This window comes from Misgurnus anguillicaudatus, chromosome 12, assembly GCF_027580225.2.
Source record: "Misgurnus anguillicaudatus chromosome 12, ASM2758022v2, whole genome shotgun sequence".
In the NCBI taxonomy this organism is placed as follows: Eukaryota; Metazoa; Chordata; class Actinopteri; order Cypriniformes; family Cobitidae; genus Misgurnus; species Misgurnus anguillicaudatus.
Genome location: NC_073348.2, coordinates 2,518,774 through 2,535,279, shown reverse-complemented (window position 1 = coordinate 2,535,279; position 16,506 = coordinate 2,518,774). Strand labels below are relative to the sequence as shown.

General features: G+C 37.4%; 1 protein-coding gene across 2 annotated transcripts in view; it reads left to right on the top strand.

Annotated features, from left to right (window-relative positions):
- The window catches only part of LOC129446065 (uncharacterized), a 129,263-nt gene extending 113,298 nt beyond the window's left edge, over nucleotides 1-15,965 (top strand). Inside the window, exon 2 of one of the 2 annotated variants that reach the window (XM_055207016.2) lies at nucleotides 14,596-15,965. In XM_055207016.2, the coding sequence (XP_055062991.2) occupies nucleotides 14,599-15,690 (1,092 nt within the window). In that variant the 5' untranslated portion in view covers nucleotides 14,596-14,598 and the 3' untranslated portion in view covers nucleotides 15,691-15,965. The remainder of the gene's footprint in view (nucleotides 1-14,595) is intronic. The other variant, XM_055207015.2, reaches the window with a different exon arrangement.
- The last annotated feature ends 541 nt before the right edge of the window (nucleotides 15,966-16,506 follow it).

Below are 16,506 nucleotides of genomic sequence, written 5' to 3'. Positions count from 1 at the left end.
GCATTGCTGTGCATTTTACGTAAAGCATCCATTCGAAAATTCGCGTCATAACATCACTTCCCGGTGTATACAGTGAATGAATGCTGAAATTATTGTTGCGTGGCTATATAAAAGTTTTAGCGTATGTGATGCATTGCCGCGATATGTCTGATTGGCGCGTGAGAGACGAGGTTGCATGCTTGTGTGTTTGTGTGTGAGAAGGGGTTCTTTTTTAGGCTATACTCTCTTGCAATTGAACGTGAATACGTTTACTACTTAAAAACATGAAAGCTAAACATCATATCTAGTCAAACCGCATCACGACATCGCTACAAATACATTATAGGATTAAAATCAGCAAACATCAATGTATAAGCTTAGACTACATTACCTTGTTTCAGCAACGCTTGGTGAAACAGCATGAAGCGGATGCTTTCGGTTCAGATGCTGGATCATTGAAGTTGTGCTGCTGTGGAATGCCAGGTCGACTTTGCAGTAGACACATTGCACCTTGTTCTCTTCTTTTTTAAGAATGTAATGATCCCAAACTTTAGACATTCTCTGCCGTTTATTTTTATATTTACCCTCCGCCATCGCGCCAACCGCATTCAAAATGTATCACGCGCTATGGTGTGCTTCCGCAACATTGAACAACGGTCTGTGCGAATCAGATTCCTGCGCGTATAGTGCGCGTCATATGAATTTAACGAGGCTTTGAGGCGGAGTTTTTGCCTCGAGAAATTTTTTGAATCGAGTAACTCGATGAATCGTTTCAGACCTATTTACAGCCTTATTTGATCATATTATTTACCAAGGGTGCTAATATTTTTAGCCTCGACTGTATCAGTAGCCAAGCAATTTGTTTAATTTATCTAAAAAATTTACGTAATATGATGAAAACGCTATAAGAAACATTATACTAAAGAGAAACAGACTTCGACAGAACACCGGATCCATAAAAATCACAGTTTAATGCTAAAACACTTCACACCACTACTGGAGCTACTGCAGAGCAGTCACTTTCTGCCACCAGTTGGGCTCCGCCCACAAAACACGTCATCTCTGTTTGCAAACATGCAAATGGTCTATAGACACCATCACAGAAATTGTACTGGATTTATTGGTTTTAATGGGAATTTTATTGGTTGTATTTGAAACCAGGGATGTCCCGATCGGACATCGGGTGCGATCACGTGGTTTCAGACTGGATCGGAATCGGACGTTACCTCCCGATCAGGACTCGGATATGCAGGGTTTAAATTAGGCCAGGGCCGTCCGAGGTTAAGCCCTGGCAAACAGAATGAAGGTCTCGCTCTGCTCCGCGCCAGTGTACGTGCTGGTGCATGTGAACTGACGAAAAGAGAATAATGACGTGTTTTCATTCATAGGCTTCACACTCGTGCGTGCGGGGCACCCACGACAAAACCAGGCTTTTACCGCTAACTTAAACGACTCGTCGATCGTTTTTGTCACCATGTGCTCAGACGCAGCTCCGCATGTCACTTAGAACCTCAAGAACACGCATTTGCACAGGATCATTTGACATTGCTGTAGAGATGAGAGATAGATAGAGAGGTAAGAATATTGCCCACGTCGAAAAAACTTCATAGAAGTCTAAAAAACAAAGTATTAAAAGTGATGTCACTCATCTCATTACAATATGTTAACTGGATACAACTTATTGTATACTGGTAGTTTAATAAAATAATGTATTTTGATTATACAAATCAATTATGACCTAACTATAGTGATTGTTTAACTAACTGATGACCAGCTTAGGGAATCTCTATGGCTAACTTATAAGACATAGCCTATTGCTGAATCAGTATGTTGTTTTTGTTGTTAATTGAGTCTTTTTTGGTAGCCTATTTTATGCCTAGAATTAGACAAGGAGGTTGATTCTTATAACTTCATTCAAAGTTTGATCAATAGTGCATAATGACATGTGCAACAAATGCATATAGAGTGTCAGACTCATAGATTTGCATAATTTAAAGTTCAGGTTTTAAAGTTTTGGTCAACATGTGGCACAGGTCCAAAATGTCATTGAAACACACCAGGGGCTTTGCTGTCATCAGGATTAAACATGTTACCCCTCGAACCCTCCCTCCCAACAGAGCCTCCCCACAAAACAAATCCCAATTTAACCCCCTGTACATATATATTATATTCTCATTATTTTTTAATACATCAATAGTTATGCGCAGAGTTAGACTCTTTTGACTCCACACAGAAACAGCAATGCATGCGGCATGACATTAGGAACATCCTGGGTCTGTTTTTTCGATCTTCTTTATTTTTTTTTATGTATTATAGAAGTATTGGATCCGGACTTAGTATCGGCAAATACTCAAAATCAAATGTCTCGGACTCAAGGGCAAAAAAACCTGATCGGGACATCCCTATTTGAAACTATAATGGTCTCTGTTGGTCTCTACTGGTATGTGTTGGGTTCTATTGGTGGGGCCATTAAATCCTAATGGAATATTGGAAAAAGGAATTTTGTAAAACCCGACCGATATGCATTTTTTGGGATCGATGCCGATACAGATATTAGGGAGTAAAAAAAGACAGATAACGATGTATCGGCCGATATTCTTTATGTGCATTTTATAGTACAGTACACATATACTACAGTATATTATACTACAATAGGCTACTGTACATATAATACACTATATACATTAACAGAATATACTATATATAAATACTTTTTTGCTATGATCACCCTATGATCACACCACAAATGTGGTGATCAAACACTTAAAATGACGTGACAAAGATATGTAATATAGGCAGGTGTGTTTTACAAGTTAACAATAAACTTTATTATCCAAAATGATTCTGATTAAGTGCACAAAACAGTAAACTTGACTTATTATAATTAACTTTAAAACACAAACAAAACAAAATACATATAACTTAAATCATTGTCAGTTTTGATGAGAATAATGTTATATTGGGCTTAATTAAAAAAAATGGAAACTTATAAAGTCATTGTTTATTAGCTTTACATTAAGTTATGTACTTCACAAAATAATTAGAAACTTACCGTTCAGACGACAATGCTTGACTTACTGACAACATAACGTTACTGATGTAGGCTTATGTTTAATGTACTGCACAACGTTTTTATGACGCGAACCCACAGTGTTCTGCCGGGACTTTAAACTTTTATAAAACTAAAGCGTCTGCTCTCCGCCTCTTTTATTTTTTTTATTAAAGTTGCGCGAGCTTATTTAATCAATTGCTTTGAAATGAGCATGTTTGGTAACAGCAAAAGCAGCTGTACTTGGACAAACTGTGCGTCAGTTTATACGCGTCCTTTCTCCGCCTCGCGTTATTTCTCCCGCTTGCGTTTTAAACAACTCGCAAGTGGACAAAAGAGACGGATCAAAAACACCAAAACTAAACGGGAATGTGTCTCTCTCGCTCACTTATAATCCAATCGAACAAAGCGCGTCCTAATACCAGGTGTAAAATGTTGTGAAGAAGCCGCGTGACTGCCGCCACCTGAACTGAGAGACTGACTGACTGAAGTGAAGGGGCGGGGGATTGGCTGGTGTCACTCCAGTGAGTGACCTGGGTCGCCATTAGCAACCAATAGGGCGCGCTCTGCTGGACAAACAAGTACTTACATCTTTCAAAAGCATTTAATGTTTTCTGTAAGGAACGTTCATATCGGCTTCATATCTGCGGCTTATACGCCGATACAGATATATCTGCGACATGCTCATATCGGCCGATAAAATCGGCAAAACGATAAATCGGTCGGGCTCTAGTTTTAATGGTAAAAGCTAATGGTTTCTATTTTATTTTAATGGAAACCATTAGGAATTTCTGTAATGGTTTTATTGTTTTTTTCAGCAGGGATCAGGGGGCGTATTATCTTAACTGTTTGGTAACCATGGTAATTTCGGACAGTCATTTAAGACCAAAACTAATACAAAATGACGTTCCTAAGTGCATTATCTTATCTTCGGGTCCTTTGAATGCTTCTGATTGGCTGATGAACGTTCTGGAGTGTGAAATTATTTTCTGGGAAATGTACGGCGAATTTAGTTCCAGGCAGCTCTCTTGACCACATTACAGTTCCATATCACTTCACTTCTCATAGTTAACTGTAATAACAGACTAACAAAAACAACATGACAGATGATTTTTCTAAACTGCGCTGTTTAGAGACGCACAGAGTAGGGATGTGCACAAATGTTCGAAAATTCGATCTGCAATAATAATTCAAATAAAAAAATGCTATTCAAATATTTGTTTGCTTTTAATGTGCCACCGAAGGGTTACGACTTATTTAATGCTTTTTAACTTCATCTGTACTGTCTTTTACAGACTTCAATGTAAAATATACATTTAAATGTTTATGTATTTCAGATTTTTTTGGCAATTCAGCTAGCAGACGAATTAAATTATTTAGTTTTAACTCCGGGTTGTCAGTTTTTGGCCACTGGCTCACGTGTTATTTAGTAGGGCTGCACGATAAATTGCGTGTGTTTGTCACGCGCATCACGTTAGTAAAGCCGGTTCCTTGATTAGTATTAAATCGCCATCAGCTGTTTTCAGATGGAGCAGCTTTAACTACACAGAGCCGTAGTTAACTGACAATCGGGGCAATTTCGCATTAATTATCGCGGACATATCGCCTGCGATATGTATGCGATATGGCCCAGCTTGTCAGGAAACTACGGCTCTGTGCAGTTAATGTCGCGCCATCTGAAAACAGCTGATGGCGATTTAATACTAATCAAGGAACCGGCATTACTGACGTGATGCGCGTGGTATCGCATGCGATTTATTGTGCAGCCCTATTATTTAGACATGCTTCTCTGCAGCATCGAGAGATTTGTAAGCTTCCTGTTAGCCTATTTATTTTGTTAATGAGACAGACACTGAGAATGAAATGAAATGGAAAACACTTATTATGTGCTCTTTTGAAAATGAATCGGATAACTGCACAATGACTGTTTAAAAGCAAACAGTAATAGCTCTGTCTTTGTGAAGTGTTGTTAAATTAAGTTTGTAACTTTGCACAGTCAGCAATAAGGTATTGAGCCAGCTTACATCATTTGTAAAATAATGTTAAATTTAGATATTCTTGTTAGATCCGTCTGTTGTTTTAACCGGATAACCACCACGGAGCAGAGTTTTCCTGCAGCCCGCATTATTGTATCTAGTCAGAAGAACAGGCTTTCACCTGAGCAAGTAGACTAAATATGGTCTTTCTTTACAAAACAAAAACATGTCAAACTAAACAGAGAAGATATTCGTATGCCGCCTGAGCAGTCTGTTATGTAGCCTATGTTTTTCTCTGGGCTTTTACTTGGTATTTTGAGTCTGTTAACATGATGATAGCGTTTGTCAAGTCCTCAAACTTTATTATATTTGGTATAATATAATTTCTGTAAGATCAAACAGTAATGAATTCGTACTAACGACCAACTTGAAACTAAGGATTTGACTCAGACTTCGCTCCAAGCATGGTTTACGCCATTTTTCTTCAGGCATTTTTTTTAACGAAGAATTTTAAATGCATTGCCAATGCCACTAGAGCTCGTAGTTGACTTTTTTGAATGATTTCCACTAGAAGGCATTGCAGTATAAATAAACAGTATAATAAACATGTAATTATTTACCAACAGGTGATAGCTTTCTTGCTAATTAATGATTAAGCTTAGACACAAAATTAATAAAGTTGTCAACCTTAATGAACATTTTCATTGTCAACGCAACAGTTCTCTTTGTTCTCGTATGAGGGCTGCGTAGATCGCATAATTAGTTATACAATACTTCCACCACGACAGTGGATCGCTGTTGGTGGGTAGTGGGGTCTCACTCTCGTAGATCAGCATTTCTTGTTGCAACATATTTCCAATGTCCAAGGTATGTCTACCAGCTGATGCGTCTGCCCCTTGGAGATAAACATTCCCAAAAAGGTGCCCATAGCACTGAGAGCGGTTTTCTCCTGACACTGTGTCCTCTTCACCATGGCTGCTCCGTTCTCGTCTTCCTCAGTCTTCTTCCGCAATCGCTATCAGCTCCGCTTTTACTTTCTCACATACGTCCTGCTGCTGGTCTTGTTCCAAATGAATTAGCCAATGGAAACGCGGGTCGAGGTAGCTAGCGGTATTTAACAGCATAAATGCATCTTTGTTGTGAAATTAGTTTTTTTTAAATATCCCATTCGAATAGTAGTTTTAACATTCGATTAGTATTCATTTTTTTTATATTCGAATTATATAAGATTTACTGAAATTCGTTCCAACAGCCCTAATATATATGAAAAAATCAACTTAAGAATACTAAATATTGTGACAAAATGAAAAATACAAAAACGTGTCTTAATTAACGTAATTTAAATTAACGATTATTTGAATATTAGCTCTTTATGAGCTTAACTATTTGAATATTATATTACTGGAAAATGCCCATCCCTAGCGCCAACCAGTCTGTGGGTCGCTGCGGGGATTGAGTGTATTCGGAAAGAGATGAATTTTACTGAGAATCTATGCAGAATCGCATTCATAATCATGGAAAATCACCTCTAATTATGAATTCTCAGTGAAATATGGCTCTGTTTTGTTTTTATTTTGTATTATATTTATATCTTGAAATATAAAAATGAAAATCAGATTAGATATACAGTTTTTAACAAATATCCATGTTCATAGGCACCAAATTCTTTCTCCGCTGGTGGGTGCTTGTCACAGCGTCAAGCAATGCTTAGGTTACTTAGCAACGAAAGATGCTCTGAAGCGCCCACGCGCTTGAAGGGAAGGAAAGCGACACGGTCAAGTTTTCCGCATGGTTTTAGACGCGACTTGAAGCAAATGTGAAGCACCTGCATATGTGCTAGGTCATTTCGGTGGGTGCTCAGCCTGAGGACCCACGGGATCGGCGCATATCTCATGTTTATTTTAGCACTTCCATCCTTGAAACAACAAATGAGAAGACTTTTTGGGCTTATAATGTTTCCAGCGGCACTGAAAATGCGTTCTGATGGTGTACTGGTAGCGCAGATTAATACTTTTCGCAACTTTGAGTGACCATGTGAGAACGGCTGTTTCTCAATCCGAAGGCTGCAACCTCCGGAGATTGCATATGCAGGCTGTATATGTCATCAAGCCTGGTTTATTTCAGTTAACTGAGGTACATTTGCAAGTCATAAGCATATTACAACAATGTATGATTATGATTAACAAAGAATAATAGTCAACTTTATAATTGTTAATATTATGAAATAAGACAGTCTTTGATGCCGAATGCAGCTTGTAAATGCGACCTCTGGAGGCTACAGCCTTCGGATTGAGAAACGGCCAATATCTTACCTCATTGTTCCGTCTCAAGCCAGCGGGTTAGCACTGATATCAGTTGCCTTCCCTTGCAGATAGCACATTAACTCCGTGTCTGCTGGCTGTTTGCGTTAACATGAACCTGAAAACATCTCACTGGGCGAGATTGTAGTTTATATTTTTCATAATTTGTTACATGCACACCACCGCAGGGTGCACTTTCACATCGCGGGTCACACTCCACCACCGTGGTGGTGAAGAATCGAATCGAATTGTGAAAGTCTTAACAATACCCAGCCCTAGTGGCATGACAAATTTAATTTCCTTCTTCATCAATATAATGCATTGTAAAGTTAATAGTTTGCATAGAAAAACGCATCGGGCCTCGTTTTAGCTTAACAGGTTTTTAATGAATTCAAATGAAATCATTGGGCTATACCACTGAGCGATTTCTTACACAGCAAAATCCCCAGTATTAAATTTACAGTCTTAGGGCAGTTTCCCAGGCAAGATTTAGATTAATCCAGGACGAGTCCTTAGTTATATCAGGACATTAAAGTAGTTTTTAGAAACATACCTTGCATAAAACAATACTTGTTTGCATATTGAGACAAAACAATGGCATTGATATAAGATATCTCAATGCAAAATGTTTTCAACCCCCTGGGGTCTGACCATTTTAGGACACTGGCAGAGGTTTTGACATGCTCTTACATTTGGTCTTTTTTCAGTTACCGTACTTTCCGGACTATAAGCCTTACCGGAGTATAAGCCGCATCATTAAAAAATGCGTCAAGACAAAATAACATATATAAGTCACAATGGACTATACTTATACTTATTTCACAAACTCTAAGCCGAAGAAAAGACATTTAATCTGGAAAGGCAAGTTATTCAACTAAACAATAGCAGACAGAACAGCAGGCTGAATAGATGTCTGTATGTTAAAGTAATATTATCAGTTATTTAAACTATAAACCATAGCATACAGCAGTGGTTCTCAAACTGGGGGCCGGGGCCCCCAGGGGGGCCGCAAGATGGTGCCAGGGGGGCCCCAGTTTTATGACATTTTATAAAATTAATTTATCATACATTCTGTGTAATTAAACCTAACAAAAATAAGACTACTAACAAATAAGTACTACTTTGTATAATTTAATATGTTTTGTTTAATTAAAATGTTGCGTTTTAGAACACATTTGTCATAACTTTTCTTTGGGGGGGGCCGCGAAGGAAAGCTCCGTACACATGGGGGGCCGCACGTTGAAAAAGTTTGAGAACCACTGGCATACAGAACTTACCTGGAAGGTTGAATAGGCTAAATTAACCGAACAAGCCAACTAGCAGGAAGTTCACATACTCGTCATTCCACATTACAAAATCCATTGAATTATATAAATACTGGAGCAGCATATAGCGGAATCTCGCGGCTGTAGACGGTAATGTTGTCTCTTGCCTCAGAAATGTCCAAATTAATTCATACTGACTTACAAGTCAAACGCTGCTTATAGACCGAGAAATACGGCACTTTAAACCTAATAGTGGCTAATATATCACATAGCAATGTTTTCAGCATATACTTTGCTACAATTATATGTGCGTGACATGTACTGTTTGTATTTGTAAGTAAATTATGTTTATGCGTGGTTTGTAAAAATTTAAATATTAAAAGATGCTGAAATAAGGCCAAGGAACTAGGGATGCTCCGATCAGGATATTTGCAGCCGATACCGATAAATAAATAAGCACAACAAATTTCTTCTGTAAAGAGATCCTTAATATCTTTTTAAAAAGGTTTTAAAAAAGGGATGCAACAATACAGTTTGTCCACGGTTCAGTACAATTTTCGGTCCTTGTCCACGGTTTTTGGTTTGGTTCTGATGACTTGGCCTGTTAAAGTGTTTTTAAATTATTCTATGCTTGGGTAGTACAATAACAGTGAGATGTTAAGAAGCAAAAAACTGGTTTAACCTACAATTCTCTTTATTTTATGTAAATGCAAAAATCATCTTACACATTTCTAGTTTATTGAAAAATATATATAAGTAATATAAGATATAATTAAATAAAGATATCCCATTCAAACTGGGGAAAACGTGATTTCTTACATTTTACAAAAAATAAACACATGTAAACATTAATTGGCCATTTTATATACCTGTTCACTAAACTAAACATTACATTGTAAATGAAGGCTATACCTTACTGCACTTCTGTTAAGTCCAACATCATTCTATGCTGTGTAGAAACCAAAAATGCGTTCCTCAATCAAGAGTACTGGTGGGATTTACCTTAGCATCATGCGAATTCTCTTCTTAATTTAAACTTTTTTAACTTGCGCGAAAGACATGTCTGAGGCAAATAATGCGTGTTTGCGGCAATAACAAAGCCCAATTGCCCAGCCCACGCATCTTTACATTGATGTTAGATGTAATCTACTCGCGCAAATAATCCACACCACAGATTTAAAAGACAGTGGTGCTGCCTCTTTTTTTTATCAAACTTTTCTGCTCGTGATCACCATGTTGTGTGTGCGCGCAAATAAGTCTGACACCAGCATTGGAAGCAGAATTAAAGCAGCTAGCGCATAGTGACTGGAGATCAACTCGTAGGCTTTAAGTTTTATATCTATGAAGGTAAATTGGTTGCAAAACTTGAGAGCTTGTAAATTTTTATTTGAGAACTTGTAAAAAAATATTTGTACTTGTACATTAATATTTATACTCACAGTCCCGATGTGAAGACTTGCAAAATCAAAATCTGAAGTTGAATGTTGAGATGTAGCCTGGGTGCCAGCCGATCTTACCCCGCCCACAAGATTTTGAAAACGGGAATATCGGTCTGGGGTTTCTCCATAGAGGAGCTACTATGCTTGGACAAATGCTGGTCGAACCAATCAAATTGTCAGGGCGGGCTTTATACGATGATGGACAGATAATCAACAGTAACGTAATGAACCACGTCACCAAAGAGCGCGTGTGTTGAATGGCTGCCGCTGTAGAGTTCAGCTGTGTGGATTCTGACATTGAGTCTGTTCTAAAAGATATCGACAGAGCATTGATTTTAAAAGAGGAACAGAGAAACGCGAGCAGGGCATTTGTTGATGTTTTTGCCGTCCTTCCTATTCGGCAAAAGTTGGTCGCAACTGAAATGGCTAACGTTATCACGGCGATGCGACTCAGAGTGCACGACGAGATGGATATAATTAGCGGTCATTGCCAGCTTCTTTTCGGAAGCCCGGAATCGTGGTTGCTGAATAAGTGGAGGGACATGCTAGGCTCCAATATTTTCAAGCCAACGTAATGGGTATCGTCGTGGATGAAGTTCACCTAACGTACAAATGGTAATAGATAGTCTTACTCTATCACTTAGTAAATACTTCATGTTGTGATATAAACGAAATGTTGTAAACATAGTAGGTGTTGATGTACATTCGCTTACTCAGTATAATCACAATGTTAGTGTCATTGTAGCGAAATAACTAGCAGTTTGGTCAGGCTGCAAAGACGTAATTTCAACATACGTCACACACTCCGTTGCTCTGATTGGTCGTACGTCTATCCAATTGAGTGCAGAGGCATTTTTCGGTTGAAACACGCCTCATAATTATAGCTCAATGGAGCGGTATCAGACTCAAATTCTGACTAGAATTGAGTATGACAACGTCAGGCTAGTTGAGATGTGCACTCGTGGACAACAATCACAAACTTGTGTTTTGATTTTATTGTTGCAGACTTTTTTAGAACATATTGCACTTCTATTTATACTTCACCTTTATGGATTCAATTTAAGAAAGAGAGTCTTCATAGGCTGCAGGTAGCTTACAATGATTGTATGAGAATCCTGTTGAAAAACCGTGGTGGAGTAGTGCTAATGAGTTGTTTGTATGACCAGAGTACAATCTCTTCCAGCTCTAAAAATGAACTTGATATATACATTTTCTTGTAGGCTGGATACGTCACAGAACACTATCATTAAGGTGCTGTCTGACCCAAGGTTTTCTGGGGTCTGCTATCAGTCCTATATGTGGAAGCATTGGTTTAACTGCCTTTTTAATATTTAAAATTTATTTCAAATATTTGTTGCCCTTTATCGTTTTTATGTGTTTTTATTTGTTATTGTTTATTGTGAAAAAAGTGCTGGTCATTATTCTCTCCGTTCTCAGGCTGTAGTCCTGTTTTCTGTTCCACCTGTAAGGTTGGGTAAAAGGCTTTTGTTTACTCTGCTCCTTTTAGATGGAATTTGTTGCAGAATAACTTAAAACTCAGTGAATTGATTCTGTTGAGTTTCTTTTAAAATAAGAATGAGGTGTCTTGAGTTGAACTCCCTCACATGTCAATGTTTTTATTGGGAATTCCTTGTAAGTGCATAATTGACTCTCAAATTGTTTTTATTTATTTATTTGTTTTTGTGTCCATGTATGTATGTATGTAATGTTGTGATGTAATTTAGCTGCCTATCTTGGCCAGGTCTTCCTTGAAAAAGAGATTTTTAATCTCAATGGGCTTTTCCTGGTTAAATAAAGGATAATAAAATAATAATAATAATAATTGTTGTATTTGTTTGTAGTATTGTATTTTTGATGGACCTGGAGTCTGTAATAATGTATTCATAGTTAAACCACATTTTCAATTAAATAACCATGAGTTCGCCACAAAAACCATGGATATATCATGGTTACTTAAAGGCGGAGTCCACGATGTTTGAAAAACGCGTTGGAAAAGGAGACGGGCCGACTACCAAAACACACTTATAGCCAATCAAATCAAATCAAATGCCGGGTTGCGTATGTGTGGGGCGGGTCTATCAACAGAAGGTCCAGATTCTATTGGGGTAGGGGCGTGTTTGTTTAGGTGATTTCAAATATCAACATTGGCTTTCAAACATCATGGACTCCGCCTTTAAGTGTAAAATTAATATGCAAAAAACACACACTCAAAAATATGTATTAGCCTACTAAACTCATTGGATTGTTAGTTCCCCTTTTTACCCGCCACAAGGGAGCGATGTGGCTCTTCTGCTGAGTTACGTCATCAAACCCCGGTCTCTCTCTCACCTCTGAGTTTACAAGTGCACAAGTTGGTTTTGAAAAGGGTATATCGCAAAAAGTGTAGCAAAAGTCAAAAAGCTAGGATTTGAAAGTGCAATGACAGATTTGAGAGGTTGTATGTGCCTATTTGTGTTTGTACAGCAAATCTTTTTTGTGAGTGCTAGTTTACACATTTGTGACTTTTCGTCTGCAACTTTAAAATTATAACACAAGTTTGTGATTACTGTCCACAAGTGCACATATTTCAACATTCAACTTCAGACTTTGGATTTTGCAAGTTTTTTTGACATCGGGACTGTGAGTATAAATATTAATGTACAAATATTTTTTTGGCAGTTCTAAAGTAAAAATGTACAAGCTCTCACGTTTTGCAACTGATTTACCTTCATATATATCCCAGTACGCAGATCATGCAGGCGCGCACACAGTAACCGCAGTGCAGGGAATATAAAACAGACAGATTTTGATGGATAAACCAAACAACCGCAATTCACATGCGTGTATTGGACCGTGGGGGTCGAACCGAATATTCAATATTATATTGAGAATTGTGGCATCCCTAGTCTCTTAAAAGCACGTATGAACGTATTAACTATTTTGATTGCTGCACTAGCTAACAAGACATGACTGACTGAATGACTGCTTCAACAAACCTGGCCTTAACTTAAGTCATATAACTTGCAACTACTTCAACCAATAAGATCATCAAAAGAAAAAAGGGTTGCAAAGTTTTTGGCAAGTTTCCAGTTAATTACGGAAACTTTTATAGGAACTAATCTGGAGAATTTTGGAAATATTCCAAATTGGAAAACACGTAAATATAAGTAAATCTGTGGAAATGTATATAAACTATCATATACAAACATAAACGTTTTGTTTGGTCATAAGAAGACATGCAAGGTAAAACATATTTTTACGAAGCCTGATACTTATGCTCAGCAAGCCTGGATTTATTTGAACAAAAATCCTTCAAAAATTATTCTTAATATTAATAATTTTTGATCAAATAAATGCAGCCTTGATGAGCATAAGAGACTTCTTTCAAAATCATTTAAAAAATCATGTGTCTAAAATTTTGGATGGTACAGTAATTCTGTATGATAACAGAAAACTGGCTAGAAGAATGTAGAAGAAAGAGCACCACAGCTTGAGCTAACTACATGATAGATAGCCTCATACATTTTTAATGAAATAGTTCTAGCTTACCTGTAGTTATCTGTTTTACTAGCTACTATATAAACACATTTTGGTATTTGCTAGTTAAACTATAATACCATAGATCAAATATATTTATCCAAGTTTTATCATTAAAATGTATCACTTCATGTAGTGCCTGGAAATGGAGGAGAATCCCACACCTTAAGTAATTTCATTTCTGTGTGTGTGTGTGTGTGTGTGTGTGTGTTAGGGGTGATATGGATTAAGTAAGGTCTAAAATTATCATTAGGTACAGAAATCGAATCAATTAATAATAACACTATCTTTAAAGTATTAATTAAAGGAATAGTCTACCCTTTTGCCATATTAAACTATGTTATTACCTCAACCTAGACAAATTAATACATATCTATCTTTTTTTAATGCGTGCACTGTACAGCGTGTCGTGAATGTGTTAGCATTTAGCCTAGACCCATTCATTCCTATGGTACCAAACAGGGAAGCCACCAAACACTTTCATGTTTTCCCTATTTAAAGACTGTTACATGAGGAGTTATACCAGTAAGTATGGTGCCACAAAATAAAACTTTTTTTTTTTGGTACCATAGGAATGAATGGGGCTAGGCTAAATGCTAACACATTCACAACGTGGTGTACAGTGCACGCATTGAAAAAAGATAGGTATGTATTAATTCGTCTAGGTTGAGGTAATAACATAGTTTAATATGGCAAATGGGTAGACTATTCCTTTAAATGTTATTATTATTTTTAGAACTTCAGAAGTGATTTTCTCTTTGTCTTGGGTTGTTTGATTAACATTAATGACACAGACTTAAGTAGGTTAATTAAGGTTACTTTCTGTTTAAGACCAAATAGGCACAGACTGGTTCTGCTTCTAATCTTAGATGTACTGTTACAGGCCATTATTCTGTATTTCAGTGTATTTACTGTACAGTGTATTCTGTATTTCTAAAATGTTTTAGAAATATGTCTGTTTTTGTGAAGGTGCATAACTGTAACAGTGCTGTTTGTTTTATAAAAACTTAATTGAATTTGATTATTTGTATTTAAAACAATCACATTTGACAAATGTAATGTTTATTTTAGATAATGATGGAAGTAAAAGAGGAACCTCAGGAGGTGGAGGAGATGCAACAGGAACCTCATGATGTCATCATTGAAGAAAAATATGACTCCAATCAACATGGAAAGAGTTCACAACAAGGAGAACATATTGATGACACAAGCATTAACAATAAAGAGAGACGTCACACGTGTAAGGAGTGTGGAAAGTGTGTTAAATGCACTAAAAGCTTTAAGAAACATTTGGAAACTCACACTGGAGAGACGCGGTTCAAATGCCATCATTGTAAAAAGAGTTTTACACGTGCAAATGACTTTTATATACATTTGAGAACTCACCCTGAAGAGATGCTGTTCAAATGCCATCATTGCGAAAAGGGTTTTACACATGCTAATGACTTTTATATACATTTGAGAACTCATCCTATAGAGATGCCGTACACATGCCATCATTGCAAAAAGGGTTTTACACGTGCAAATAAATATGAGAAACATTTGATAACTCACACTGGAGAGATGCCATACAAATGCCCTCATTGCAAAAAGGGTTTTAAACGTGCAAATTGCTATAAGAGACATTTGAGAACTCACACTGGAGAGAAACCATACACCTGTCTTCAGTGTGGGAAGGGTTTTACACAGAAGGGGACCCTTAAGATTCATGAACTAATTCACACTAAAGTGAAGCCTTACACCTGTCCTCAATGTGGAAAGAGTTTTACAGAGAAAGGTAATCTTAAGAGTCACATAACAGTACACACTGGAGTGAAACCTTACACCTGTCCTCAGTGTGAAAAGAGTTTTACACAGAAAGCTCATCTTAGAGGCCATATACAAGTTCACATCAATGACAGACCTTACACCTGTCCTGAGTGTGGAAAGAGTTTTTTAGGAAAATTAATACTGAAAAACCACTTGAGAATTCATACAGGAGAGAAACCTTTCACATGTACTTTGTGTGGAAAGAGTTTTGCACTGTTGGATTATTTGAGAAAACACCAGAAAACACATAATGCTCAGAAAACTCACGTGTGTTCTGAATGTGTGAAAACCTTTTCGACAACCAAAGCCTTGAAAAGGCACCAACGAGTTCATACTAGAGAAAAACCACAAACATGAGATTTACATTACTTTAAGACACATGAGAGAGTTCATACTGTAGAGCAGAGGTCCCCAACCACCGGGTCGCGACCCAGTACTGGGTCGTGGACAAGTTGCCACCGGGTCGCAAGAACGTCCCGAAAAAATTGTATAATAGCCACGTAATAGCTTAATCGGGTACTTTGTACTTTAAGAGCCGACTTCAAATAACATCAATCATTTCCACTTTTGTACAGAGCCGCGCTCTATCTCTTTTTCTCCGCCTCTCTCTCTCTACCAGTGCATCAGCGATCACATGCTGTCATTAGAGTTTGAGCATACAACAGTACTTCTAAAACACAATCGATCAAAGAATTGCGGAGGTATGACTTTATGAATCATTTGCAAATGTGTACATATGCGGAGACGTTCAACTGTGTGACAGCGCAAATGACTGAAAAGTAATTATTTTATTCTTCTTTAAAACAACTTCAGAATTATCCATCGATCGTAGCACCATGATCAAAATAAACTATTAGGCTAATAATATTTTAACGGCTACACTTTTAACGTAGGTTTGAAAGGAACCTAAACTTGTCAATCATCATTAATCATGGTAAACGTGAGTCTCCGTGCCTCTGCGCCCAGCCGCAATTTTTCTGGCATCTCTCCTCCTTCACTGCATTTTTCTTCTCTTCTGTTACTTGGAATTGGGTCTCGAGCCCGATCAAGATTCGAGCTGCCTTCGAGAACAGCAAGCCAAGTTCGTTTAGGTTCCATTAATTAATAAGACTAAATGGGCAGGCAAACTAGTAAAAACAATGAAAGTAAAAAACAATAGAAAATATACTATAG